At 49.3% G+C, this 27901-nt stretch overlaps 12 protein-coding genes and 1 non-coding gene across 13 annotated transcripts; 7 read left to right on the top strand and 6 right to left on the bottom strand.

The window, feature by feature from the left end:
• Window positions 1–510: 510 nt before the first annotated feature.
• On the bottom strand, window positions 511–2688 carry BGZ61DRAFT_454217 (cytochrome P450). The gene is made up of 3 exons (XM_046246179.1): window positions 2202–2688; window positions 1761–2145; window positions 511–1705 (listed from the first exon to the last, which is right to left on the bottom strand). The coding sequence occupies exons 1-3, from the start codon at window positions 2436–2438 to the stop codon at window positions 714–716; spliced, it is 1614 nt and encodes a 537-aa protein (XP_046102601.1). The 5' UTR covers window positions 2439–2688; the 3' UTR covers window positions 511–713.
• Window positions 2689–4091: 1403 nt separating this feature from the next.
• Window positions 4092–5261, top strand: BGZ61DRAFT_355339 (uncharacterized protein; the record flags this gene model as incomplete). Its single annotated transcript, XM_046240697.1, has 2 exons — window positions 4092–4764; window positions 4819–5261. The coding sequence occupies 2 exons, from the start codon at window positions 4092–4094 to the stop codon at window positions 5259–5261; spliced, it is 1116 nt and encodes a 371-aa protein (XP_046102600.1).
• An 829-nt stretch (window positions 5262–6090) lies between these two features.
• Window positions 6091–6162, top strand: BGZ61DRAFT_t134. Its single transcript has one exon. It is a non-coding gene; the product is annotated as a tRNA-Gly (tRNA).
• A 368-nt stretch (window positions 6163–6530) lies between these two features.
• On the bottom strand, window positions 6531–7034 carry BGZ61DRAFT_547817 (uncharacterized protein; the record flags this gene model as incomplete). Its single annotated transcript, XM_046255374.1, has 2 exons — window positions 6880–7034; window positions 6531–6817 (listed from the first exon to the last, which is right to left on the bottom strand). The coding sequence occupies exons 1-2, from the start codon at window positions 6950–6952 to the stop codon at window positions 6531–6533; spliced, it is 360 nt and encodes a 119-aa protein (XP_046102599.1). The 5' UTR covers window positions 6953–7034.
• A 103-nt stretch (window positions 7035–7137) lies between these two features.
• On the bottom strand, window positions 7138–9917 carry BGZ61DRAFT_518974 (fungal-specific transcription factor domain-containing protein; the record flags this gene model as incomplete). Its single annotated transcript, XM_046252378.1, has 5 exons — window positions 7138–8171; window positions 8349–8711; window positions 8835–9594; window positions 9701–9704; window positions 9896–9917. The coding sequence occupies 5 exons, from the start codon at window positions 9915–9917 to the stop codon at window positions 7476–7478; spliced, it is 1845 nt and encodes a 614-aa protein (XP_046102598.1). The 3' UTR covers window positions 7138–7475.
• A 470-nt stretch (window positions 9918–10387) lies between these two features.
• Window positions 10388–10957, bottom strand: BGZ61DRAFT_479324 (chitin deacetylase 1; the record flags this gene model as incomplete). The annotated part of the gene is made up of 1 exon (XM_046249095.1): window positions 10388–10957. The coding sequence occupies one exon, from the start codon at window positions 10955–10957 to the stop codon at window positions 10388–10390; it is 570 nt and encodes a 189-aa protein (XP_046102597.1).
• Window positions 10958–13494: 2537 nt separating this feature from the next.
• On the bottom strand, window positions 13495–13872 carry BGZ61DRAFT_51261 (uncharacterized protein). The gene is made up of 3 exons (XM_046252151.1): window positions 13772–13872; window positions 13636–13711; window positions 13495–13583 (listed from the first exon to the last, which is right to left on the bottom strand). The coding sequence occupies exons 1-3, from the start codon at window positions 13824–13826 to the stop codon at window positions 13553–13555; spliced, it is 162 nt and encodes a 53-aa protein (XP_046102596.1). The 5' UTR covers window positions 13827–13872; the 3' UTR covers window positions 13495–13552.
• Window positions 13873–14210: 338 nt separating this feature from the next.
• On the top strand, window positions 14211–16298 carry BGZ61DRAFT_422678 (putative amidase). The gene is made up of 3 exons (XM_046243535.1): window positions 14211–14713; window positions 14773–15776; window positions 15855–16298. Exons 1-3 carry the CDS (start codon window positions 14578–14580, stop codon window positions 16275–16277), a joined length of 1563 nt encoding a protein of 520 aa, XP_046102595.1. The 5' UTR covers window positions 14211–14577; the 3' UTR covers window positions 16278–16298.
• Window positions 16299–16560: 262 nt separating this feature from the next.
• Window positions 16561–18567, bottom strand: BGZ61DRAFT_392802 (major facilitator superfamily domain-containing protein). The gene is made up of 4 exons (XM_046242855.1): window positions 17805–18567; window positions 17603–17722; window positions 17260–17515; window positions 16561–17158 (listed from the first exon to the last, which is right to left on the bottom strand). Exons 1-4 carry the CDS (start codon window positions 18526–18528, stop codon window positions 16612–16614), a joined length of 1647 nt encoding a protein of 548 aa, XP_046102594.1. The 5' UTR covers window positions 18529–18567; the 3' UTR covers window positions 16561–16611.
• Window positions 18568–19231: 664 nt separating this feature from the next.
• On the top strand, window positions 19232–21342 carry BGZ61DRAFT_422672 (putative allantoin permease; the record flags this gene model as incomplete). The annotated part of the gene is made up of 5 exons (XM_046243534.1): window positions 19232–19349; window positions 19423–19526; window positions 19658–20455; window positions 20510–20731; window positions 20869–21342. 5 exons carry the CDS (start codon window positions 19232–19234, stop codon window positions 21340–21342), a joined length of 1716 nt encoding a protein of 571 aa, XP_046102593.1.
• A 1635-nt stretch (window positions 21343–22977) lies between these two features.
• Window positions 22978–24486, top strand: BGZ61DRAFT_454206 (uncharacterized protein). The gene is made up of 4 exons (XM_046246178.1): window positions 22978–23570; window positions 23624–23699; window positions 23751–23839; window positions 23897–24486. Exons 1-4 carry the CDS (start codon window positions 23394–23396, stop codon window positions 24140–24142), a joined length of 588 nt encoding a protein of 195 aa, XP_046102592.1. The 5' UTR covers window positions 22978–23393; the 3' UTR covers window positions 24143–24486.
• A 463-nt stretch (window positions 24487–24949) lies between these two features.
• On the top strand, window positions 24950–25165 carry BGZ61DRAFT_355508 (glucose-methanol-choline oxidoreductase; the record flags this gene model as incomplete). The annotated part of the gene is made up of 1 exon (XM_046240708.1): window positions 24950–25165. A coding segment is annotated over one exon (216 nt), but the record flags the coding sequence as incomplete, so codon positions are not given.
• A 1322-nt stretch (window positions 25166–26487) lies between these two features.
• On the top strand, window positions 26488–27660 carry BGZ61DRAFT_297401 (uncharacterized protein; the record flags this gene model as incomplete). Its single annotated transcript, XM_046238646.1, has 1 exon — window positions 26488–27660. A coding segment is annotated over one exon (1173 nt), but the record flags the coding sequence as incomplete, so codon positions are not given.
• Window positions 27661–27901: the final 241 nt, after the last annotated feature.

The following is a 27901-nucleotide window of genomic DNA, read 5'->3' as shown; positions in this document are numbered from 1 at the left end:
AGAACCACAAAATTTGGAGGGCTTCGGCAAGACTTCGACCCAGAACTGCTTAACTGAAGATGAAAGCCTCGTTTCTTGTTCTGAGATCTTATGCGAGGGAATTCTACTGACATTTCTAAATACTGGTATGTAACCTGGGTGTTGCTTTTGAGATTACATACTGATCACTCTTTTCTAGAGCGACAATGAAGAGGCAGATGTACCGGGAGGATGAACCCATTGGATGGGATATTTTCGACTACAACTTTGCTGACTTTCGTCGGTCAAGTGCCCCTTATTTTTAGGGAGGCTTGGTAGTGCTATTTGAAGATGAGAAATAGTAATTGTGTTAAGCGAAGAGTATACTGAGGTTCTTGGACACTTGTCTGCGATTGCCGGTTACTACTTCTTTTCTGCTATCCCTCAGATAGCCAACGTCAGGCCTCAAGACTACAAGTCAGCTCGATCTAATTACGCTGAACCTTTTTACCTGTTCTGTGGTAGCAGAGCAGGAAAAAGGCCGAATTCGTGCTCGAATCTGGGATATATTGGAGAGATGAGGTCTGTACCTCGGCATATATACAACACTGTGAAAACTCTGAGATTCGTCTTAGGTTATCACGGCCCTCGAATTCCAGAGAGAGACTCGAACTGAACATTTTCTTGGATCTAGCTCTGGCCGTGATGCTCTCTATCACATGCATCTCTACAGGTCTACCCTCTCCCTGCTGTCTCTATGTATTCCTTTCCCTTCTCTTCACTCGAATCTTGACCCCGTTCGGCGGGAGCATGGCCTCTGTCAACCAAATATTAGGAGGTCGTTTCCCATTGAGTTCGTCTGCAAAGGCAATATCGTAATTCCTCAGCACATATGCCAGAATCATCTTCAGCTCAAAATCAATCAAAAACCGTCCCGGGCACGCGTGTTTTCCATGACCAAAGGGTAGAAACTCGGGCGACGTAGACACGAGGCTTACGGGCGCGATCTTCTCATTGCGACTCTCGGCAAGCTCGCGCAGCCGAGAGAAGCGAAAAGGGTCGTACTTTGCCGCATCGTCCATCTTGTCGTGGTCTACGTGCGCCGGCTGACTGAGAAACGACAGCAGCGTGCCTTTGGGGAGATGGTAACCGTCCGGTGTCTCAAAGTTGGACGTCATGACCTTTCTAAAGATGGCGCGGCCCCCGAAGGACTGGAGTCGAAGGGTCTCGCGGGAAACGCTGTCGGCGCGTGTCATTTGGCTTACTTTGGCTTTGGTCCAGGCGGCGTTCTTGTCGTCTCCAAGGATACGATCCACTTCATCGCGCAAGACGGCGATGGTGTTGTACTCTGCGTCGGAGCCCAGAACATTGAGAATGACGTTCGTCACCTGGATTTTGGTTTGATGCATGGAGCCAAAGTTGGTGGCTGCAAGGCGGCGGAGGATAAGTGGGAAGTCATGGAGCTCGTGCTGCCGCTCGCGCTGGGCGTAGCGGAGGATCAACTGGAGGTGATCTTGGGGCTCTTCGTGGCCAGGGCTTTGGGGGTCGACTGGGAGGAGCTCTAGACGCTTCTCCCATAGGGGGACGAACCATTTCTTCATCTCGGAGAGCAGTCGACGTGTTGGAATATTGAGGAGGAAGCCAACGATGGGCTGCAGGATACGAGGGGTTCCGCCGGTGACGCCAGCATTGATGATGAGCCATTCGTTGATTTTCAGGGCATTGCGGATGTACCCCTTATCGCGGCCTATTGTTGTTAGCATGATACTCTGAGGAACATGTCGCCGGCGGCTGAGACATACAGAGCGGAAGACCGACAGTAAATCGACTGGCAGCCTGGGCAACGATAATCTGGATAGTTGGACCGAGATCGATTTCTTTCCAGTTGGCGGTATCGGTACCGAAGTGCTCGTCAAACACCAAGCCCAGCTCATTGTTCATGGCCGCACAGATGGCCTCGAGGACCTGGTTCAATTCCTTCTTGACGAGCATGGCCTGCCATGCATCCGCGACAATCTTCTCGTGGCCCAGCCCCCACTTGACCTGATCGACCTCAACAAATGCTGCGTCGACGCTTAGCACGTCGTCTGGTTGGGCAAGGACCCATTTCATGGCGCTCTGAGGCATGATGACCTCTTTGCGGAAGCCGAAGCCAGGGAGGATGACTGGCTTGCCCTTCTTGACATACTGAACAGGGCGATTAGTCTGGCAGCCGAAAGCGCGGGGTCGACGAGGGGACACACATTGTCGTAGGCCTCGCGGAACAGGCTCTCGCAGTCGGTATAATACCTCAATCTGGTGCGCAGGCTCAGGCGACGGCTCCCTGCAGACTGTCCGACAATAGGGATCCCTTGGGGATAAGGGACGGCGAGAACATAGCGCTCAATCAGATAGAGAAGAACGAATCCTGCCACGGCGACCAAGGCGAAGCCGAGAGGACTCGCCAACGGGGGCAGATGGTCGAGAAATACGGGTGCCATGCTGAATCTGACACGCGTTGGGTGAGATGTAAGAATTAAAAGATGGTGAGACGGTCGATACCCAGATAAATGGACGTGGTCTCTGTTCCGATGGCTCCGATAACGTGACGGATCGAGGCCAAATCAATTCGTCTTGTCTGACATCACGCTGCAGTGCCACTACTAGTGCTGACGTCCATCAAATTGCCATTGCGTGGTTGGCCAGCCGTCTTGTATTTAGCCACAAGTCCCCAACTGAAGTCCCATCCAGATTATCAAGAGGTTGGGTGTAGGGCTGAGGGGGCGGTGTGTCTCCACGCGATAAACGCCAGATTAGGTCGATGAGGTAATCAGATCGATGTTCGAATCTACAAAGCAAATGTTCAGGAATATCCCCACATCTATTAAATAATAATTGCCCTACGAGTCCTCCATTCAGCTTGTCTATTTAATCACCCATTACCCGATGACAACCAATACCTGCTGTGAATAGAATTCAGTCCTTGAGCTTTGAAACCTGATCGCTAGCTTCCGCGACTGATTCGCCCTCAAGGACTTCCGTCAAGGTAACGTCCAGGTCCATGTGTGTGACCCTCGAATATTACGCCAATCTCTTTGAGGGTAATCAATTTTTCCATTGATCTGCAAATATAAAATTTGCCTACAATTCTGTTATTTTAGTTTGCTGTATATACTGCGTCCCTTTAGCTCATTTATTGGGGTTTTTTTTTTATCGTCTCAAGATGTTCATCCTCCGTAGTGTGGTTGCCAGCAGGTCGCAGCATTAGAGCAACGGAGACAATGATGTGGCTCCAGCGCTCTCATCATTGTACTCTCGACATCGCCAAAGCTAAATCCAGTCATATCCTCGGCAAAGGGCGCACTAGCCATGGACGCAGCGATGACATGAGCCTGGTCGTCGCCAATAGCATACTGAACAAAGTGATGCTCTGCTTGTCGTTGGTCTCGGAAGATAATCTATAGCGGGTTTCCTTCCCACATGTAACTGGTCCAAGTTATCGAAACATCTCGTCATAGTCGTTGTCGCCGAAGATAATCTTGGACAGGAACGATGAGGAAAGCCGAGAAGAAACCGCACCTCCGCATCTTCACCGCAGCTGGGACTGACCTCAAAGATTTCCATAACCTCTGCGATAGGTCACCTGGCCGAGAGATAAAGCAGAAATGGGCAAGGATGCTGGATTGGTTGCATTGCTGTAATTATCGCACCTTGAGCACGGCCAAGGCTGCCCGGGTCCGCGGCTTAGATTGGGTTGACGCTGATGCCCCAGTGGCCGAGATCTGAGTTAACAACATGCCCCAATAGCCTTAAATCCTGTCTTTTGCTGATCTCAATCGACCGTCGATTGATAATTGGCTTCTTGACGTTGTTCGGCGCGGTCTCTTCTCGAGGCCACATGTGATTGGGCTCATCCCTGCATTCTGGGCGCTTAAAACATCAATCCCAGCGCGCCAAGTTTGAGGCCCACGTAATCACCAGTCAACTCGTCGACGAAGCGCCGTGGCTAATCTTCAGTGCGTGATCTCAGCTGACGCCGGACGAATTTGCTCTCTTGCTCTTTCATCCGTAATTGCTTCAAAAGGACATCCAGAAACACCTTTCGCAACCGAAACGCGCTGCAGGTCATTTCCGCAATGTCGAAAGCCGAGGTGATGCTATCAATACGCACTGTCGATTCTACTGGAGATATGGTGCTCGTTGTGCCGTACGACCTTGAGACAGATGTATCTGACGAGCCATCCGAGCCTCCAGACGCAGAGCCTTTTTCCAAGACTGACCCAAATGATGACCCTTCAAAGCCTGAGACGAGAGACATACTGGTCTCCTCCAAGATCCTTTCAACTGCATCACCCGTTTTCCAAGTCATGCTGGATGGGAGGTTTCGCGAGGGCGTTCAGTTGTCAGACGCGAAAACGTCGCCCGACAAGGAACCATTTCGGCTTTCGCTTCCCGACGACGACTTTGCAGCAATGTTGCTTCTTTGCAAAGTGCTGCATTTCAAAGTCAGCGATATCGCCGCCCGACCCAACTCCGACTTGCTCTTGGCCTTGGCCAGCGTTTGTGACAAGTACCAGTGCACTCAGACACTCAAATACTGCGGCGCCTTGTGGGTTAGAAACTGGCTCCTTTACCTAGACCTTCTAAGCCAACCGCCAATCGAGGACATTTGTCGCCTCCTGATCTTTTCATACGTGGCAGATTTGCCGTATGAGTTTTGCGAGGTGGCATGGAGGCTGCTTCTTCATCACAAAGGACCTCTTGCGGGAGAGCAGACCCAGGCGGTCCAGCTGATCGATCATCCTCTTCTGTACCAAGATGTCGGAAGTAAGAATGCAACTCAGAATTGCATGGAAGGGATTTACTAACACATCCGTGTAGGTTACTTGGACCGGAAGCGATTTCGATTCTGCGAGGCTTTTCATCGCGCGATAACGGGGCCGTGGACGACATGGAAATGGGTAAGTCTAAGTTCGGGATGCTACCGGGCAAGAGACGTCATTGGAAGATATACCGAAGCCCTCAGGAAATCGGGTATTGTGCCTTACGAGGTAGACCTGAGGGATCATCGACTCGGATTCCTACTCAGGGCTTCGTCTGGGTTGCCGTATCTCGCTGTGAAGGACTGCACAAATCGGTACAATTGCGATTGTTCGGGAGACAAAAAAGAAAGCTTGACAAAGAATTTGAATGTACTGTCCATGAATATTCCCAAGCAGAAAGGATGGTTTGGATGCTTGGACTGTCTTAAGAGGGGAGAGATGTCGAGCAAGGACAGGGAATGCCGGCTAGAGCATGGGGACATTTCTAGTCTCTCGCCTTAGCTATTTTACATGACGGACAAGTGTGCAGTGCTATGTGTTGTTAGGTGCGTTAATACACAACTCTGGTTTCCAGATGCTCTGCTCGAGAACCTATATCTTTCAGTTGAATACCGTGTCCCTGGTCGGTGCTGCCCTCCATAGCATCCATGTATTCCTGTTCACCTTTGGTCGTTCTATAGTAGTGCACTGCAACCTTTCCCTAAAGCTTTCGCTGGTATCTTCTAGTGGCCGCTTCCCGGGTTCTGGGAGTAAATACTAGATGGCAAACCAGTAGAATGTGGTGTATGATTAACAGCAAGAAGAATTTCTAGCTGATGTTCTCCTCCAACGCAACGGAGCCGTCCATCAGAACAATAATCGACGCCATACCGGCCGTATTCATAGACCCGACTGAAGCTGCAGGTTTTCTATAGCCTGAAATATTCTGACGCATATTAATCATGTCCAGATAGTGGTGGTTGGGTACCGACCATACTCTCTATCATCGGCATTAGGTCTAAGGTTTTCGCATTGCTTGTTAGATTGGAATGGTATTGTGACTACTCCCATCCCCTGGAACCAGTTGTGTTTGTCGCGCTCATTATTAGTTGAAAGGTGCCGGTGGGTTCCCGGAAGCAGCATTCCACCTGCTTAAAGAACTCTTATGGGCTTTTGACAGCTCGGTTTATTCTAACCTCCGCCTCCACATTACCAAGTGAGTAGCAAACAGAGTCGGCAAATGAAGACTGAGGGGCCTATGAGTCGAGTATAAGTGTTGAAAAAATTCAGTCAGCTCAATAGAAGATAGTATCACTTAAGCGGCACGGTTCCTCGTAGACGGACAAACCAAGCGTCTATGGTGTAGTGGTTAGCATTGTTGCCTTCCAAGCAATAGGGAGGGGTTCAATTCCCCTTAGTCGCATTCTTTTTGCTGTCAATACTTTTTATCTCCTAATATTTTTGGGGCACAGGGTATTTGTGGATGCTCGAAGTCCATTGTTATCCACCCGGGCAAGATTGAACCGCTTTTTTTTCTCATCTTTAATTGAGCTGGATTATGCCTGTATCCGGCCTGTGCTAGATATATTGCTCTTACAAATTCATCCTCCCTCATAGTGGCCCGGACTGGACATATAGTAACGAGATAGAGGCGGTTAGGAGGTTCTTTTCACGATTTGGGCATCTGGTTTGTACTTCACTCTTGGTTTCGCTATTCGTCATGTCTCAGAAGACAATGGTTCTGTCTGCTTTTATTGAACTCTCCCCTGCCCTTGATATTATACCGGTGGGTTATGCCCGAATGCCTTTCCTAGATTTGCGCCAGAGACGAAAGAAGCGGACTTGATACACCACTGAAAGTACGAGGACTATAGCACCTCCAATCACCCATATCTTATCGGTTGTTGCTTCTTTATCCCAACCCTTCCACTTCATTGCTATCATGATAATTATGGCAATGTAGGACAGCTGCATGACCAGAATAGCAACGAAGGAGATCTTGTCCGACAATTTTAAGACCGGCCGTTGCGGTGCCGGGGTAATTCCCGCATTCTCGAGATGGCCGCCATTTTGTTGGTCTGTTGGGAGCAGGTTAGAATGCATACGGGGGCTGAGGAAGAAAGAAGGAGGACCGCCGTACAGGTGCCATTACCACGGTCCGATTGGTCCATGAGCTGATGATAGCTGTCGTCTTGCCTGCTAACGTGGGCCATAGTGCAAAGTGTGTGCGGTGTGCGGTTTGGGTGCAGTCTTGAGTGCGTTGTAATCAATTTACTGGCTTAGGACGAAACGAAGCTTTGGAAGGTGATGAGTGTCTCCCAACGCGCAAACGGATTGGGTTTGGGCATCGTCTATTTAACAATAGCAAAGACATCAGGGAACCCTGGCAGCTTGTTTCATGCCTAAATTTGCCTTGTGCTGATACGGGGTTGCGGTAATATCATTGGCTAATATAAAATGGTCCCCGAAATGATCGCCGAACACGATCCTTCTCACCGGCTGTCGCCAACGCACTGCTCCATGCTGTGCCGTATTTCCCTTCGTTGGACCAACAAGAAGAAAGGAACGCTCCACTAGAGAGCTCATAGTGTGCATAATGTGCTGCAACACCCTGTCTTCAACCCTTCTGCCAAGGCCGGCTCCTCTGTAGCGTGATTGCAACATTATGTTCCCTCGATATGGGTTCCGGTCAGCGGCCTTGAGTTACCCCCCTACCGAACCACCAGTTCCCACATTTCAACCGGAGAGGTTCTGTAAATGCTCAAAATTCGGCATCCACAGAGGCTCTTCATCATCCCGATCAATCCAATGAGCCAACTCCATAACAACTCGCCAGGCATCACCATCCTCGCCGTTCATGGCTGCATTACCACCGGACCACGCTGAATTTGAGCCAAGCATATCCCCGATGCTGTGGGTTCCTGCACTTCGATCTTCCCCGCTGTTTACACCGGCTTCACGGGGCAAGTCTTGGGCTTGCCGCTGCTCCCCATGAGACTGATTGTGAGATGCTCCCATGACGCCAGCCTCGCCCATCCGCAGTTTCTCCATCGCTGCACCAACGAGTATCTCAAAGGCGTCACGGTATTTTCGAACCCACGATGCCCTCTCACCCATGACGAAGAGCACCAGCGAGCATGCTCGAACGTCATCTGCGAACGATACAGACCACATGGCGTTGGCTTGAGTCCACAGCCCATACAGCAGGGTCACCCCCGCTACGAAGACAGTCTGCACAGCAATGAAGCTGTGCCCGTAGTCGAGGGTCTGGTGCAAGCGCTTATGTGTCTGGCAAATGTCGCCGGCTGCTCGTAGGCACAGTGCGTAGTATGGGTCGGATACTTGAAGAAGCGTCAGGAATGGCTGGACAAGCATGCGAACGGCGCGGAAATAGTGCAGCATGAGATAATCAAACATTGAGGAATCCGGGAGCTGCCACTTTGTCAGTGAGGCACGCTATTCCTCCAGTGTCTGGTAGAGATGGTCGAGTTTGGGGCGAAGAGCAGTCAGAGACTTGTCCGCGCGGTAAATGGAGTGGTATATGCGTGACTCGATTCGGCGCAGCTGGAAGAGAAAAATGGCATGTTGTATATACTCTGTTGGTTGTACCGAGGCCGTTGGAGGGGATGCAGTGGTGCAGGTAGACGATGGCGAATCTTCCGGCATCGCTTCAGGGAGCTCGACATCAATGTCTCGCTCTGCTATACTCAAAGGGCGCCCGAGCGATATTGCAATGGTTCGTTCGAGTGAATAAACGGTCCAGAAAAGACGTCGGCGCTTGTGAACGATACTAGGCAGTAGACCTTGCTCATATCCCTTACGGTGCATGCCGAGGTCGATGCATGTTCGCATTGCTAGTCCGATCATGTACCATAAGCCGTGGCCAGATGCAGATCGGAGATGGTAGATCACAAGTAGTGTCATTGCCTCAACATTGTGGACAGTTCTGCCCTCTTTTGCGACTGCTATATGCTGTAGCGCAGTCATGTAGAAGCTCTATAGATGGTAAAGAGAGTTTAATTTAGCTCCCGTTCGTTCAATGAGTATCGTATACTTTGGGCATTGTAGAACTGCCTCATGCAAACAACTACTCACCTCAGGTGACACCGTCACATTATCCGTAAGCTGAAGCAACGTCGATCCAATGGCATAAACCATGTACAACTTGAATATTTTGAACCGACGAGACAGAATTTGGGCTGCATTAGCTGAAGATGTCAAGTCTGTTCTCTCTCTGTGCAGTTCCCATACTTCCGCTGGATCAAGGAATGGATATCGAGGATGCAACCGTAGTAGATACGCGTTCAGGATCCGGCTTCCCAGACTCTCATCGGGAGGCTCCTTGGCACCGTATTTCATTATTTCCTCCATTGTCATCGCACGCGCGGTAACATTCGGTCCATATAGGTGGCTCTTGTGACCTGCGCCTGGGGTCGAAACGTGGTCTTCTGGGCCTCGCTTGAGTTCGTTGCTGTCACCAATAGGACTTGGATTGGGATCGTGGGTCATGCTCGGGATCGCTTCCTTCCAAACTGTTGCTTGCACCATTTCTCCTAGATTTAGGGCCAGGGACAGGCCAGCAGATGGTCCTACATAGGCAGGGGCCTCGAAATTACCCATGGAAATCATGTCGACTACCTCGCTTAGGGCATCTGGGCATCGAATATCTGCTGTGGTTGCTGGGCTTGGAGTATTCATCACGCCAACTCCAACGCTTGGTGTAGGTTGATGTAGTCGTTCATGTTGCTGTGAATGTGCGCCTTCATCAAGTTGCCTGGAAGGGCTATTGTTGCTTGCACTCTGAGCCAGTTGTATCTCAAGGGATGCTACTCGATCCTCAAGCGCCTTTGTATACCTGGATGTGTTATGGTGTTATTAGTGACGAGCCACATAGATGCGAGAATAAAGCGTCCTTGAGATATGTTTCTCCATTTCCATTTATGAATGGGAATATCACGTACGCAACTGAAAAGGTTTCATTTGCAACAATAGACTTGTCACAACGTGCTCTTGCAAGGAGACAATTGGAACAAGATGGCAGCTGATCGTCGCACTGACTCAAGCAATCAGTGATGAATTTGCAGCCATTTCCAAGATCAAGTACTAAGGGTGCAACCACTCGGGTCTGCAACGGGATGGGCCTGGAGGAAGCTAACCTTTTGCTTGCGCCTTTGGCATCGTGTGCATGCTGTCCTATTCCTCTTTCTCGGATTTAAACCCGTTCCCACAGAATTAGAAAATGATGACATGCCTGAAAACTCCTGAGATGAGGGAAGCCTGTTTTTGTCAATAGGTACTGACAATTTGCGTGCCGACAAGGTGCAATGAACGATGAAGTGGGAGAGCCGTCTGCACCCCAGTCCAATCTCTCGAAGAAGAAGACTTATGACCACAGCAGCAGAGATAAGACAGAGGCGGGGCTTCTTTATCGCTCGAGGACTGATTGCAAGGTTGAGGCTACGAGTTGTGGGTCTGGTCAGATCCCGGGATTTCACGGAATGCACAATCTCATGCGGATTGTAGGTTGGAGATGCGATGACAGCGAATCCTATGTTTACGACACGGATTTAATGATACGAAAAAAGAGGCAAGTCGAATTTCGAACTCCATGCTGTGATGGCTAATCCATACTATTCATGCTTGATAATCTAGTTTGCTGGCTTCCACGCCCCTTCTGGCTTGTATGGAAACTCACTCCTCATGTGCTTTGCGATATCCCTCCTCGTTGTAACCCAAACACGGGGCTTCTCAGAAACATACTTCATGAACTTACGCAGCGCCTCCGATCGTCCGGGTTTGCCGATAATGCGCGTGTGCAGCGGGATGTTCATCATCTTGCCGCCCTCGCGGTAGAGGCAGTCGAACGTGTTCTTGAGGTATTGCTCGTATGTCTCGGCGACGGAGCTTCCAAATCCAGGCGACATGTGGAACTTTCCATCGTTGCAGTCATAGTTGTACGGAATCAGTAGCATGCCCTCGCGTTGGTCCTCGGGGAGGCTCTGTTCCCTGGGAAGATCCACCCAGTATGGAACATCATCGTTGTAGCACTCGGAAGACCACAGAAATGGCAATCCAAGGCTCTTCCAGATCTCTGGGAACAAGGCACGCGTGTTGGGAGTCCCTCTTCCATAGTACACGCCGACGGGAGCCTCGCCTGAGACCTCGGTGAGCATCCGGATATTCTCCTTGATGTACTCGGTTTCCTCCTCAATGGTCATGTCCCAGATGTCTAACCATCGGAGGCCGTGGCAAGAGATCTCATGTCCCTCACGAACCAATGCTTTGGCATACGTGGGATTCCTCTTCAAAGCGACTCCCACAGCGTACGTGGTGAAATTCCAACCGAACTCCTTGAAAAGGCGCAAGATTCTCCACGAAGCAACCCGACTACCATATTCGAAATCTTGCTCTGCATTAATGTACCGAGCGCCATCTCTCCCGCCACCCGAAGCTCCCTTTTCCCAGAGGTAGGGCTCACTGCAAGGGTCGCCGTCCAGAATGTTCCGCTCTCCGCCCTCCCTGCGATAAGGGATTTCCCGGTGATCTGCCGGATCTGGTGATCCGCCGGATCACCGCCACTTCGCACACTCAACATCAATCGACAATTACTCAACAACCATGGCGCCGATTGATGAGGCCCTTGATTTCCTGAAATCGTCGGAATCAGTTAATTATGCTGAGACTGCACGGCGTTTCAATTGCGACGAGACGACCTTGCGACGCCGACATCAAGGCAAACAGCGGTCAAGACGAGATGCCGACAGTTTGTATAAGTCACGTCTGTCAAAACAACAAGAACGGGATCTTATCGCTTATATTCATAAGCTTTCATCGCGTGGCATTCCCCCTACCTTACCTATGATAAAGAACTTCGCCCAGGATATCGCCAAAATCGAGGTCGGAAAGGACTGGCCGTACAGCTTCGTTCGACGCAATCGTGATGAGTTAGGTTGTACATGGTTCGACGGGTTGGACATCGCGCGAAAGAGAGCCGATAATGCCTCTAGGTATAGGGCTTATTTTGAGCTTGTAAGCCAATGCACGAAGCTTCCCTTTCACAACTGACAGTGGAAGATCCGCACAAAAATCGAGAAATACAACATCCTACCCTGCAACACGTATAACGCGGATGAGAAAGGATTTCTCTTGGGTGTGATCAATCGAACGAAGAGAGTATTTTCCATTAACGTCAAAAAGCAAGGCAAATTGCTCGGTGCGTCGCAAGATGGTAATCGATCTTGGATTACGTTCCTGGCGTGCATCAGCCAGGACATGACATCGCTGCCCCCATTCCTCATCTATCAAGGCAAACCAGGACAAGTCCAGGACTCTTGGCTCAATGAATTTGACCCAGAACATCAATCAGCCTTCTTTACCACCTCAGAAACGGGGTGGACAAATCACGAGCTTGGAAAAGAGTGGCTCGTCGGTGTTTTCGATCGCTTTACTAAGGCAAAAGCTCGAAACGGTCGTGATTATCGCCTTCTCATTACCGACGGCCACTCTAGCCATGTTAATATGGACTTTCTGGAGTGGTGTGACCAGCACCGGATTATCGTTGCGGTGTTTCCCCCCCATTCCACGCATCGGCTGCAACCCTTGGACGTGTCGCTATTCAGCCCCCTTTCGACCGCATACTCAAATCAGCTTATCCAGTGGACAGCAAAAACACAAGGCCTTATTGGCCTATCGAAACGTGAGTTCTGGACTTTATTTTGGAACGCATTTGAGACTTCCTTCTCTTCCGAGAACATTGCGAGTGGGTGGAAACGGACTGGTCTCCTGCCTTTTGACCCAGAAGTGGTCCTATCGCAGATCACTGAGAAAAAAGATGATGATTCGAATACGGGTAGCGACTCGGCAGAATCACTAGCCCTTCAGCAACCTACGGCCCGAGATTTACGCCGACTTATTGACAAAGTAGTCGACAAATCCTCTATCGATGCTGACCGCAACAGCCGAAAGCTGAAGAACACCCTCGAAAGCCTGCAATCTGAGGTTGAACTGCTTCGATATGAGAATCAAGGACTCCGCGAGACAATTAGCCAAGAAAAGAAGCGCAGACAGCGCGGTAAAGCTCTGAAAGATCTGCTCTTTGATCGTACAGATCCAAATTCAGCTCAGGTGTTTAGCCCAGCAAAAGTCGCTCAAGCCCGCCTAAAGAAAGCGGCGATGGACGCCCAAAAGAAAGAGGAGGTTCTGCAGAAGGAATCGCAAAAGGCTCAGCGACAGCAGAAGGCGGCGGAGCAAAAAGCTCTCGCTCTGGAGAAGAGGAGGCAACGAGAGGCGGAAATAGAGAGAAAACGGCAGGTAAGGGAGGCCAGGCAGCAAGAGAAGGAGACCAATCGACAGATTCGACAAGAACTTAAGCGTCGCAATCTGGAAATGGCACATGAAATGCAACATGAACGACGGGTGGCTTCTGAAGGCCGCGAGAAGAGTCCGGACGTTCGAGACGAGATAATCGTCGCTCTTCCACTCATACCAGAGCCGCCGGTAGCATCACAGGCCCTAGATCTACCAAAAGACAACCGAAAAGGGAAGGCAGCGACCACTCCAATCCGTACCGCTCGTCCGAAAAGACCCTGTCTAGCTGTTGAGAGTGATCGGGAGATGGTAGTCGCATTTCGGGGTACCGGGCGGCCGCAGCGGAATAGCAAGCGACCACGATGGCTTGATGACTGCGAAATAGACTGAGACATATCTTATAGTTGCATTTTCATTATGTGTTTAATTTTGGAAGATTTGGGACTGCGGCTGTGGAGCTATTATAGATTGATGTCTGGAATGCAAGTAGGTGTAAGTCCGGCGAATCACCAGATCCGGCAGATCACCGGGAAATCCCTTACCGGTTAGCGTACTGGGTTGAATGGGAGTGTAGGGTAGGGTATTTTACTCATAATTCAAGACAAACGATACGGCAATTTGGGCACCATTTGGCCACTTTGGGTCAAAGCCCTCCTCTCCAAAACCTGTAAAATAGTTAGAGATGATATGCACTGATTAAATTATGCACAAGTTTGAATACTTACCCTCAAAGTCTCTGGGGAGCTGGAGCGACTCTTCAATATGAACCATGGTTCTCATAAACTAGTGGAATTATTCCCGTTTTATTAGGTATGGGACAAGAAATTATGCAATCTGTAGCAGTGCAATGCGCAGCCTACGGCCTTTTCAGATCTCTGGGCATTTATAGCACCAGTCCCAATGTTAGTTATGGAGCCACCAACACCTCAAGCTCAATCAAAGAATAAGCAAGCCTCTTGCAAAGAGCCAGATCCTGGATCAGCCGAAACATTGGACCTATCAAGACACGCTGATAAGACCAGGGCCTACTTGCGGGGTTCACGTTCAATGGCAATCTGTTATCGCCAGCTCTTGGTGATCGGCATCGGTCGTCCGATAGATAAGGGAATGAATAACTGGGTCTATTCCGAGAACCCTTCGGAATGGTTTGGACCGCCCCCTCTTCTTGACGATAGCTCATTGCCGAACCCACCACGTTATCGGCATCTCTGGCAATCATCGGAGGTCCGACAGGAAATGGCATGACCGGATCAGATCTTGGCTGATGTCAATCTGGAATGCCATTGGCGACCCGCTGTCGTGAAGATAGCGTCTCACTACTTGTGATTCGCTCACAGTTGCGGTCTCAAAGTTGCAAGCACACGCGAGAAGACATTCCATTGTCCGAAAATCGAGATTGATTAACCATTCAAAAGTGCGAGTCCGGCTTTGGTAAGAAATCACTTCAGATATCACAGAATATCTCACTCGATTAGGCCTTTTCACCCGCAAATGCTTTAGCTAGCCACCAATATTTCAAACCCTCAACATAATGGCCATCACTGACGATGCTGTCCATGGCATCGCCAGCGGAGTGGGCTTCGCTATCCCAGACGCAGATCTCAAGGATTATGTAGAGTTACTGGAGAAGTTTGAATCCAGTCTGGAAGCAATTACCAATTCTGAAGGTTTGAAATCCCCGGCTGGAGTATGAAATGCACATTCGGAAAAGCTAACCTCCAATCAGATTACCAGCCGGTGCCGGATTTTGAGGCATCCGCCCGTACAAATGTCCATTTCCCAGAAGAAGCCGACAATGCACTCGGAGGTTGGGCATGGCGTTGTACATGTGTACACAGAGAACCTCCATCTCTTCTCCTCGAGAACAAGACATTTTGTCTCAAGGACAACATCGCAATGGCCGGTGTTCCCTGCCTCCTAGGCACCGAGAGCTTCACTGGTTGGATTCCAAAGACAGACGCCACGGTAGTTACTCGCATATTGTCGCACAGTGGCACAATTTCCGGCAAGGCAGTTTGCGAGAACTTGTCCCGCGGTGCCGTCAGCTCTACGGCTGCTACGGGCCCTGTTCACAATCCGTATGCGAAAGGGTACTCTGCCGGTGGGAGTAGCTCTGGTACTGCTGCTCTCGTTGGATCTGGAGCGGTCGACATGGGCATCGGATGCGATCAAGGCGGGAGTATCAGGATTCCTGCTGGTCTTTGTGGGCTCTACGGCTTCAAAGCTACTGTAGGTCTGGTTCCCTATACTGGAATTGCAAGCAATGACGCCAGTGTTGACTACGTCGGACCCATGACAAGGACGTGTTTGGACTGCGCCAAGTTGCTACAAGCTATTGCTGGTGCCGACGGCATGGACGATCGGCAGATTGCGGGGACGCCGTTTGTGAAAGATGTTCCCAAATACGCAGAAATCCTCGAGGCAACAAGGAGCCAAGGAGTAAAGGGTATGAGAATTGGAATTTTGAAAGAGGGACTCTCATCACCAATGCTTGACTCCGAGGTGGAGAAGAAGTTCAAGGCGGCTGTTGCGGAATTCGCAAAGCTTGGTGCCATAATCACCGAAGTCAGCGTTCCCATGCACCAGTTTGCACGCACCATTTACGTTGTCATGAGCAAAATGGGAAATCATATGGGCATGCAAGGGAGGGCAACTGGGAGAAGACAGGTCATGCTCACCGACCTTCTCGAGAAGAAGAGCTTTCCGTTTTCACAGGATTCCGTATCAAAGGTGCGTGTTAGACAACTACATGAACATCTACTGCCATTCATATTAAATAACAAACCACTGACACTTCCACTTTTGCAGATGAATACAGTGAGCAAGGAAGGTTTGTTATCTGGGGAGTTTGGATGGCAGAATCATCCACTCGCTTATGCGAAGGCGATAAACCTGTCCCGAAAACTACAGCATGAGTACGACACTGTGTTGGACGAGGTTGATCTCCTCGTTATGCCCACGACAGTAACACCGAGCAACCCGCTTCCTCCCGTTGGCGCAACCCCTCGTCAAGATATGGACGCATCGGCCGGAAAGCTAGAAAATACTTCGCCATTTAATGCGTCCGGTCACCCGGCTTTAGCTGTTCCCATTGGTTTTGTACCCGCCAAGGATGATCCTAAGATCATGTTGCCAGCGAGCATACAGATCGTTGGCAAGTACTGGGATGAAGCAAGGATCCTACGAGCTGCTTACGCTTGGGAGAATAGCATTGACTGGAGAACATTCTAGAGATGAATTGTAGAAATTTCGGTTGTTAAATGAAAAGTCGCCTCTACCTCCTTTTGTTTGAAAGTGAAGAGTTACATGTGCTGTGCCTCTGGTCAAAGATGGACAATTTGTTCGATTATGTGAAGTGAAAACTCTCTGGATGACAGATATACGTATACGATGATACGGATGCAAGAGAAACTGAGCGTTAAAAGGGTTGAATACTATTATCGTCATTGCTGAACTGCAGTCTTAATCAATACTGATCGTAGGTTGGCTTAAGAAATCGCAGATGTGCGCTATTGGCTCTAAACCTCTATAAGTTCTATCCCTGTCTAGGTGCGGTTGCTTTTATCTATTTCGTTTCCTTAATGGCACCGCCAAATCCATTTTCCGTCGATGATATTTGAGATTCTTGCATGGTACTCGTCGTCCCATCTTCGACAGCGTCAGGGTTTGGACGCTCATCGATGGCCTCCAACCCATTGTCCTTGATGAAAACGCATCCTAATAAGCACAATCCAATCAAAGGAATCTGCAGTATGAATACTGCCCTGCTAGCAGCCATATATGCATCCAAAACTCCGTCTTTGTCATCACCGCCCAGCCTAGGAACGGCGTATGTCTCATCAGCGAGGTAGGCATATTTCGGCGGAAGATTAGCTCTCAGAACGGCCTGCAAAACAGCAGCCGAAACCGCTAACCCGCAGGCTCCACCAAAACACCGAAAGAAGTTCCGGTTAGATATAATGACGGCGCGACGTGATTTGGTCGAGTGCGCCTGCAATGCAACGAGTGTTGGCTGAAAGATACATCCTACACCAAAGCCGACGAACATGAGTGGAATGATGATGATACCTGGGCTACTCTTACGATCAAGAAGCAATGTAAGACCAGAACCCCTAATGGAAGCATATCATTCCATTGTCAGCATCTATAGGTGTCATGATCTCGGCAATCGCAAACTCGTTGTCAGAACAAGTCGAAGGGGAATTAAACTTACAAGGTCCACGATCCGAAGCCTATCTGGATGACTTCTCCGTATCTCTTCATACGGGAGATGTATTGACCGGAAAGAACCGACGATACCGTCTGTAAGCCCATCAGGGCAACTGAAATAGCAGCAGACATGGTGGGTGAGAATTGATGGGCGTTCTGGAGATACATCGGGATATAGTACAAGTATGACTGATATACAGCTCCAAACAAGAAACTTTGTACAAGCATGATTGTAGTGACTGGGTTAGAAAATATGGCCACTGTGAATTCGATATGATTAGAAATATGACCAAGCGACATCAACTTTGCTAACAGAATGCGCCGGGTTCAGAAAAGGGCTCACGCACATGGCATCATTGGAAGTTTGGCGAGCTTCCATTCAATGATGATGAATACTATCATAGCCAAAGAGCCAATCACAAGCATACTGACCACCATTGGAGACTCCCATGGGAAATATGCGCCTCCTGTGATAAAAAATTAGTTTGTGAACATAGAAACCAAAGGAATCGTGTATGGACCAAAGAATCCCAACACCAAAGGACATACCGCCAGATATGGGTATTAACAAGAAAATAACCCCCAGTGAGGAGGTAAAGGATCCCATATAGTCAACCTTCCTAGCGTTTTCCTGGAACGACCCTGACGGAGGCTTTGATGGTAGGAGGAAGAATGTGATAACCCAAACCACAGCACCGAGTGGCGCCAACATATAGAAGAAGCCTCTCCAACTGCCGGTCTTTTGAATGAAGGCCGCCCCTATGAACGGTCCAGCAACATTGCCCAAGCCCACCATGGAGCCGATAATGCCTTGGTACTTCCCACGCTGCTCCAGAGTCACAATATCTGAGATGATGATCATGCTGAGGTTGGTGATTCCGCCTCCGCCAATACCGGCCAACCCACGGAAAACATAAAATGAAGCTGCATTCTGAGCTATGCCACATAGTATATCGGCAATGATGAGTGTAGCGATTGCGGTGAGATAAACTGCTTTGCGACCGAAGATGTCGGACAGCCGGCCATATAGCATCTGGAACATGGTGTTGGCGACCAATGATGTTGTGCCGGCCCATGAGATGGTATCCTCGGCGTTGAGATCCGCAGCGATGGTGGGAAGTGAGACACTGATGCCATTTTGATCAATAAAGGCGATCAAGAGCGTCAACGACAATGCGGTGAAGACGACTATTAATTGAGGCCGGGGTAGGAGGTTCGTCTGGTCATGGATGGCGCGCTCTGACACGGTGGTATGCTGATGGCTTCTACCCATAATGACAATTGGCAAAATATCGATCTGAAGAAAGCAAACGGTGCTAAGAGATAAAGAAACAGAGATACCAGGCGATATGTTATGGTGGCTTTTGAACACCACATCTCTTGCCCCCAGCGGATGTTCCCTTCGTCATCGTGGGGCCCCGAATTGTCGGTTCTCCAATCCCGGAATTGTCTTTACATAATACTGTATTCGCTCACATCCAGGGGTGAATCCTATGTGGATACTCCATATCAATGCTTTCACTGTTCATCTCTTGTTGGTTGTTGCAGATGTGATGGGTCTCCGACTGTCCCGACTACGCTTGGGCTGCTTCGGAGCTCCGAAAGAGACCCACGAGCAATGATAAGCGAGTGAGAGATTGATCGGGGGCCACTTTCGTCGGAGGTCCGAAGTCGTGCAGATGATTATCGCCCACATTATCTCCGTTATCAATGTCATGACCGGGGGCACTAGTCTGACAAAGGTAAGGTTATCATTAGGTTCATTCAGCGAGCACCTGGGTCGAGGCACACTCAATGCACGGATAGATTAAGATATCCAACTTCATTAGGTAGAGTCACACGGCTGGCTCTTCTTTTGACGCAATCTCGACATGTATATGTAGACGACATATGCACTCTTGTCGAGGTTTGGCCGATCAATTCAGCGCCTTGTGGCATCGACAATTCCGCAGACGAAAGCTCACAGTGCATTCGAGATGGCAATCGTTCGGCGGGTCAAGAAAGCCGTCTCCTCCAAGCAGGAATTGAAGAATTTCTTGCAGACGAAAGAGAGAGGAGAATTCTTCAACGAGGATCTTCTTCCTTCGCCTCCATGTGAGAAATAACCAACACAAACCTATTTTACACTCAAGATAGTTGACTGACTTTGGTTATTCACCTACCGCAGCTCATCGCACTTGGACAGCTTTGCATTTCTTTGCGTACTACTTGACGCAAACCTTTTCGCCAAGCTCTTATAATCTTGGAGCAACATTGATCTCTATCGGATTGGTACGTGCAGGCCCAGCTATTATCAATTGACCTCTCCTCTCCAGTTCCAAAAAAAAATGAACCCAGAAATGTGGATGAAGTCAAAGGACTTCACCTCCCTAAAAGTTGGCACAACTAACATCACTCGATAGAAATGGTGGCATGGCATCATCGCCGCAGTCATCGGCTCCGGCATCCTTAGCATCATCGTCATCCTAAACTCAAGAGGAGCAACCAGATACCACATCGGATTCCCCACGTATGTGCGTGCCAGTGCTGGCATTACCGGGTCCAAGCTGTTCATTGCGGTGAGGGCCTCTGTTGCCATCATCTATTTCGCGACCCAGTCATACTATGGCGGCCGCATTACCTCGGTTGCCTTGCGCGCCATTTTTGGCCATGGCTGGGAGAAGATCCCCAACAGACTTCCCGAGAGCGCGGGAATTACGTCCCAAAATCTGCTTGCCTTTTTTATTTTCTGGATCATTCAGTTCCCCGTCATGTTTGTCCACCCTACCGTAATCAGGCATCTGTTCGTCGTCAAGTCTGTCGCGACCACCGCTGCTCTCTTTGGTGTAATGGGATGGGCTATCCATGCAAATGGCGGCACTATTGGTGACTTCGATTTTGGCGGTACGGCATTGAAGGGAGGAGCTCTTGTATGGCCGATGATACAGGCCATCAACTCCATCATGGCGGCACTTTGCCCCATTCTCATCAACCAGCCAGATATCGCCCGATATGCAACCAGTCCAGCGCAGGCAACGTGGTCGCAGTCGACTGGTATCCTCATCAGTAAGGTCATCGTCATGTTCTTGAGCTGTGCTACGACAAGCGCCTGTACTGGAGTTCTGGGAGAGAGCTACTGGAACGTATGGGATCTTTATGACGCAATCCTCACAGCTTACTGGGGACCTGCAGCCCGTGCCGGCATTTTCTTCGCTTGTCTGGTCAGTATTGACGCCCTCTGCCAGTCTGATAAAATTGCTGACCATATTATCTAGGGTATGATGCTAGCCGTCATTGCTACCAATGCAGGCTCCAACTCCCTACCAGTTGGCGCTGATATCACAGGTCTCTGGCCAAAGTACATCAACATTGTGCGCGGTCAGGTGTTTTGTGCTCTGATGGCGCCACTGTGCGTGCCGTGGAAGATCATTGCCAGTGCTAAATCATTCCTTACCTTTTTGGGCTCATACACTGTCTTCCTCATGCCAATTTGCGGTGTAAGTGTGCCAGGAAACATTTTTTAAAGAAGTTATCCCTCGCAAAAATTCTTTCTGCCTCCCATGTGTAACAGGGGTCATCGATTGACATTCCGCAATAATTAGAGTATAGTTGCTAACAAACACTGTCAATCCAGGTTATGGTTGTGGATTATTGGATTATTCGCAAAGGGAACATCCATGTGCCGAGCCTCTACACCAAGGCTGATGGCAGCCCGTACTCCTACCACAACGGTTGGAACTTGAGGGCCGTTGCCGCATGGATTTCCGGCGTTGCATTCACAGTCCACGGTATTGCAGGTTCCCTGGACCCCAACTCCGTCAACCAGGCCAGCAAGAACATGTATAAGCTAGGCTTTTTACTGTCTTTCTTGATGGGCTCTGCTGTCTATTACGTACTCTGCCTCATCTGGCCGCCGCCAATCTACCCGGTAGCCGCGGAAGCAGACACCACTTTTGAGTTCATGGCGCCGTCGGAAGGATTCTTTGAGGGCGAGACAGTGGATGATATTCGAGGTGTTATTGGTGCAGTAGATAATACAGAACAAGGTTCTGGAGACTACCATAAGGGTTCAATGACGGAGACCTCGAGGGAGAAGTATAGTGTCTAAATATTTGGTTTATTCAGGAGATTTTACAATTGGCCTCTCATTTTCCAATCAGGATTGACAATAAGACACTAGACACATCGCTTCAAGTAATACTATAATACTGAGTCTCTATTGTTGATACTATTGTTGGTGTTTCTTTTTACTGTTAAGCTTCTAGTCCCCCCTCTGGGTATGTGTGTACTAGGGCGCCCTGGCCTCTTGATAATATTGAGTCTCATCTTTAGCTCTACATAACCATTATGGAATTTTAGAAATAAATACTGAGCACGACGGATACTGGAAGGTAAGTGATGTAGCGAATCAGTATGTTGCTGTAAAAATGACATTACTCTGGGTGGTTAATATAGGGTAAGCGGAATCGTTATCTTTCGAGGGTAAACAACCGTAAATGCAGCAGCTCTAGCTGTAGTCTGTTTAGTCATAGGGTTGGGGGTATAATCTATATCTTGCATAAACCTTTTATGAAAATAGTCAGTCATCGAAGGAGTTTTGTAAAGGGATTATATTCCTCATTCTAAAATTGCAATAAAATACTAGGAAGCCCGCTCTACTTGCCCATGAGTTGACAAAGTTTCACACTTCCAGACCATTTAACGATCTGGATATTCCCGCTTCTTTTACCGCACTTTATTCAGATAGTCGCTCAGATTTGGTTGCGGCATGACATGCCAACCGAGTGACGTGTTCCACGTTGATTAAGTCCAGTGGCTGTTGGTTTTGCGCGCACCATTTGATTCTCATGTGGATTGCATTCTTTATTCGACGGCTATTGAGAGTCTATGCTGAGAGGTGTTGTATGTCGGATTTTGACAGCGTGGACCCTTCACGGGCATTTCTTTTAGAAAATTGGCCCTTTATCGTCTGACGCGATTATAGCTCAGGGGCATTTAGGAACTTGTTTCTTTCTTCTTTATCTTTAATGTAAATAGCATCCTGGACTAGGTAGAGAGCTGGAATATAGTTACTAGAGGCCCTTCACCCCGCCCTTATAATGCCATCTAGTGTATTATTCCTCTCACGGACTGAGGCTCGGTATGGGGGCACAGGCTGCGCCGCTCCCGACCAGCCGAGGCCGATTGAGCTAGGCGAGATTAACCTTCCCTTCTAATTATTTATCACCCCCTGTCAGGCACCTCCGGACCGGCTTTTATTCCATGGGCTAGCAGGGAGGGTGCCTTAGGTTCTCCGAGTTAAGCCCACTTTTTTCTCGTAAACAGCCCTGCCTTCTACTGGGTTAGTTCTGAGCTCTGAGATGCCGCACTTCCGGAGGGGAAAAGACGATCAGTGAGTAGTATGTGCGCTGGCTCTGCAGACAGGCAGTGTTGAATCCGACCAACAGTCTAACACTAACCCCCATTCGAACCTCTCTACGCCTGTTCCCTTCAAAATCCCACTTCTCTATACATATAGAGGGCCAGTAGCCCATAATACCCTGGAGCTACAGCAGGCAAAGCGGATGTCTTGGCTCCGACTCTCGGGTATGCTGCTTCGACCACCATATATCTTAGGTAACTGAGAAGGTATTGAGATGTGGCGTTGCTAGCGCTTGGACATGCCTTTTGAAAGGGCCCTCCATGTATATAAACGTATTAGTTCTGAAGCTTAGCGATGCCGTGTTTCCCGGAGTATAAAACCCTCATTGGCTAGTTTTGCGTGTTGGTTCTGCAGAATGTCTGTTGGTTCTACTCCGGGCCATCCTGCGGCCTAGATCCATCTCGGACCAACACCAACCAACAACATCACACCATGTTGGAGACTCAGCTCGGCCCGCTCCCTAGCTGCAGCCCATCGGCAAGCTTGATCTGTCCGCTCTCTGTCTCCGACTCCTGAAATTTTCCTCTTCCAACAATATTCAACGATTATTTCTTCCAAGTATAAAGACTCCCTCAATCAGTAATAATATTCTCTATTTCTAAGCTCTATGGAGACCACCAAGCTACAGCACCCTGAGCGCGCTTCCCAAAGTGTTGCCCAGAGAATCCTCACGACAGGACCAACTATCATTACTCTTATTCTCTTCATTCTCAATCTTTTTGACTACTTCCGCCAAGATGAAGCTCGGAATATGGGGCTTGTTGGCTTCAATGTCCTTGCTGCCTTCCATCTGTTCTGGAGCCGCATTGCCGGGTACTGAGCCTCCGCCTTTTAAATTTCCCGGCGCAACCTACCTGTACGAGCTTGAAGATTTCGAGGACCAGGGATCGATTGAGAAGCGTACCAATGTTCAGGTGTGATGAAGCTCGAACGTGAGTTGAGATTTGGGGCTAATTATTTCTTGAAGGTCTGCCAGTACGTTGGTGTTGCTGCCAACTGCGTTACTATCGCTGTGGGTTTACAGCAGATTGTCATGACTTTTGGTAAATAATGGCACTCGAATACTATTTCTATTCCACATGCTAACTATGCAGCTACCGCTATAAAACAATTAAGCGACGAGAAGAGCTGCGCTACTGTCAGTGGCACGGCTGCCGGCGGAAAAGTCAAGTATCGTTACTACGTCAGTAAATCCTTTTGTCTCAATTCCTGCAGCAATTTTCTAACGCATAGAGTGTAGGCTACCGGTCGTAATTGTGACACTGCAGCTGAGTTGAAGACTATTGCTGGTGCTCTTGAACACCATCTTAAGACCGAGACTGATGGCGAGCTGTGCCGCACTGAGTGCCTGGACCTGACTCACAGTGGTACCTGGAACGGGTACCTTCTTATGGGTCCTGCCAATCACTTTGAGAGCGACATGTACTGCGGCCCTAAGCTTCCCTTCAAGAGCTGTGACTCTGGCGGCAAGAATGACTTGCACTAGAGATTGAGAGTGCAAATAGACTATGGAGGCAGGGTGAATGTGTCACTGGCCAGGGCCTATATCCTTGCGGCTGTACTGCAAGACGTACTAGGCTTGTGCGTGCCAGGAATGGGAAATCGTTCTACAGCTTAAGGGCGCTTGAGAATTTTCTTTCTTTCCTTTTTATCTTTAATATAAATAGCATAAAAACCTTACTCTGTCTGAGTAAACTGTCGTCTGAGTAAACTGTTGACCTTTAAATAGACTGGGTATCTGGTCTATATTGTTGATCCTACTGGTATTTCTTTTTACTGTTGAAATTCTAGTCCCCCCTATGGGTATGTGTGTAGTAGGGCACCCTAACCTCTTGATCTAGTGGAACTTGTACCTCAAACGATGTCTTACGATAGTTCAAAGCTGCATCAATAATGTGGACAGTAGATTTGTGTCTTCAAAGACCCTACCCTCAGCTTCTCTCAGGTTTGAGTAACACTAAGTGGTTGAGCTGGATATGCTTCTCCGCACACTTCGTCTTACTTACTCCGTATTGCAAAACGTATTGCAAAACTATATTGGAAGGAATTGTTTCTCTAAAGTTGTCTATCTTGCCAGCCTCATAACTTCCTCACCTTGCAATATCCCGCCAAAACTATCAAGGATTCTTACCCTAACCCACGGTTGAGTCAGCGGCCAGAATGTCCCAGTGCTATACTCTTTCGGATGGTCAATGTGCGGACTGTGAGTTGCAACAGGTATCTCACCACCTGGCCTCCTTGCGCGGGCTAGATTGAGGTGGACGGCAGTTGACCCATAGCTCATAACGACGAGGACTTTATTCGCGAGAATAGCTTCGGCCATTATGTCACAGGAACCTGTGTCATCAGCCTGAGGGGTGACCGGAACGCTGTTCCCGACTCCAACTTCCCTGTACACGGCGTTTCTGTTGATGCGAGTGCTTTCCCGAGGTTCCCAGGGGCCATTCCCATTCTCGCGACCTATGTGCTTAGTGAGAAAGCAGTAGAAGCTATTCTATTAGTCAAATAATTCTGTCTGTCTGGCACCGCTTCCAGAATGAAAAGTCGACGTCCCTATTGGAGTCCCTTTATTCGGTAGCTTTTTCTTTTCCCAATTTTCTGAGACAAAGATGCAACTCTCCTTCACGGCTCATGTCCACGCAAGATATTGCTTCATAGCTGAATATATTAAGTCTCCCAACACCTCTTAGGGTCTCTTATATAAGTGTTTACAGTAGCCCTGATAATAGTTGTTGTTCCATCTGCACATAGCACTCCTCTTGACGTGTCCAGAATTATCAAGATCCCTTATCGTCACATTGCGCTCGAGACCCCAATCCAGCTGTATTTGTCTCCTGCGCCAAGCACGGCTAGTGCTTACACGATCCTAGGAACGACTCCAATGCAGTAAGGACGATGGGTGCATGACTGACCGCCACATAGGACTGTGCACTCACCCTAAACCATTACAAAAAGATGAGCAGAGACAGAACAACGAATCCAGCTTACCCAGAAGTTTTGGGTGCTTTCGCCGCTGCAAGACTTGACCTGGCAAGCGGGATAGCGAAACGTTGTTACCTCTTGAGACTCATTACAACTTGAATGAAGCCAGTCTTTGGCAATGAGTGATGTTTCTGAATTCCCTTGGCCTCCGTGCAACAGTAAACGCCATGGTGGTTGGTATTGGATCCGCTGTTGAACACAATGGCCAACGGGTGAGACAAACAAGCAGCTCAAGATATGCGAGACATCAACTGTGCCATCCCTAAATAACACTAAAATCATTCATTCTTTCCCTCTAACCACACCGATGAGAAAACCATCATTTCTCCGAGTGTTGTACAAGATTTCATGTTAATCTTCTCTCACTCAGCCGCACGAAAATCAATGCTAAAAATTCCGCCAAGACTCAAAATACGAGAAATGCAATGACCTTTTGTTTGGGGCGTTTTGATCAATGCCCGTTGCTTGATCGGCATGCCACATACCTACCTGCCTATTTAGGCAGGTCAATATAAGCATCAAGACTTGGCATTGAATCGAAACCTGGTACCATTTTTATGCTTAAGTCCCTCATATGATTCACGACCTTCCCTTTTACCTTTAAATTCTGTCTCCTGTACTGCTGCTCCTCTCACCCTTGCGTCCAAGGCATACCCATCACCACGCAGATCAAATTCGGCAAGACTCGCCAACATGAGGTTTCCCACGTTTGTTGCGGCGCTCGGCATTACATCCTCTGTCAACGCCTGTCTTCTGCCTGGAGAGCGCGAGGCTGACCGCCAATTCGCCCTGACTGGTGTCCGTCCAGACCGGCGTTCAACCATTCCCCGCCGCCAAGCTTCCACTACATTTCCCATTGGCACCGGCGATCGGTTTGCTCACGGGTGTGTCAAACCGGTTGGACTAGGTGTCAAGGACCGTGAACTCGAATCCGTTTTGAATGTCAAGGAAATCACCTCCGCCCTAAAGGGGCTGAAGAAGGGTTATCCCCGCCAAGTTCAGCTCTTCGAGCCTCCCTTCAAAACATTTGAGGGTAGAAAGATCCACGGCGCCGTGGTGGGCGACAATCCTAGGGTGTTCATCATGAGCGGCATCCATGCGCGGGAGCGCGGTGGTCCGGACAACGTCATCTACTTCCTCGCCGACCTCCTCGCTGCACGCAAAGCTCGCTCAGGGCTTTCATACGGCGGCAAGAACTACACCGCTGAGGATGTCAAGACAGCTCTATCCGCGGGCATCGTCGTTCTTCCGCTGACGAACCCCGACGGTGTGGCGTACGACCAAACCACAGATACATGCTGGCGCAAGAACCGCAATACGGAATCATCTTCAGGAGCCGCAGACGGAAGTGACGTGGGAGTCGACCTGAACCGCAACTACGACTTCGTCTGGGATTACAAAACGGCCTTCAACCTCAACGCTTCGGACTCGCCCGCGTCAGACGACCCATCAAGCGAGGTCTTCTATGGCACGGGTCCCGCTTCCGAACCTGAGACTGAAGCTGTAGTATGGACCCTCGACCAGTACCAGAACATTACTTGGTTCATGGACCTGCACTCGTACACCGGAAGCATCCTTTACTCTTGGGGCGATGATGATGCCGGTCATGAAGAGCCGGAGCAGAACTTCGTTAACCCTGCTTTTGACGGCAAGCGCGGCTATGTGGGAGAAGATCCACCTGATAGCGTCTACAAGGAGTACTTTACCGCTGAGGACCTCAAGACGGAGGAGGATGTCACGTCTGTCATGGTCAAGGCCATGCTGGCTGCAGGCTCTGTCCCTTATGACGCGTACCCGGCCGTCGGTTTATACCCGACATCTGGGGCGAGCAACGACTACGCGATGGGACGATACTACGGCAAGCTGGCGTGCGGCTCGAGTCGTATGTTCGGTCTGACCATGGAGTTTGGTGCTGGGAGTAGCTCAGATCCAACCTGCCCGTTCTATCCTGATGCGGCCGAGTACCACGACAATGTCCGGCAGGTTGGAGCTGGGTTTATGGAGATGATGTTGCTTGCAGCTGGGCCAGCTGGCGACCCTTTGTATCTGGAGTGCTGATAGGATGTGTCTCAGAGTAGGTGAAAAGGAGGCTCATTGCGGTAGTAAATTTTCAACCTCGGGCAGAAGTTCAAATTAATTTGTGTATGTTCTACATATTAGCCCACTTTGATAGTCTCAGACAAGCATGTATTATTATTAGCCAGCCCTTTTCGTCGCCGACATGCAACACTAAGTTAAAACAGACCTACGTACCAGCAGAAGG

This window comes from Ilyonectria robusta (genome assembly GCF_021365365.1).
Source record: "Ilyonectria robusta strain PMI_751 chromosome Unknown BGZ61scaffold_13, whole genome shotgun sequence".
Lineage (NCBI taxonomy): Eukaryota > Fungi > Ascomycota > Sordariomycetes > Hypocreales > Nectriaceae > Ilyonectria > Ilyonectria robusta.
The sequence above is the reverse complement of the archived record's forward strand: the minus strand, read 5'-3'. Positions and strand labels throughout refer to the sequence as shown.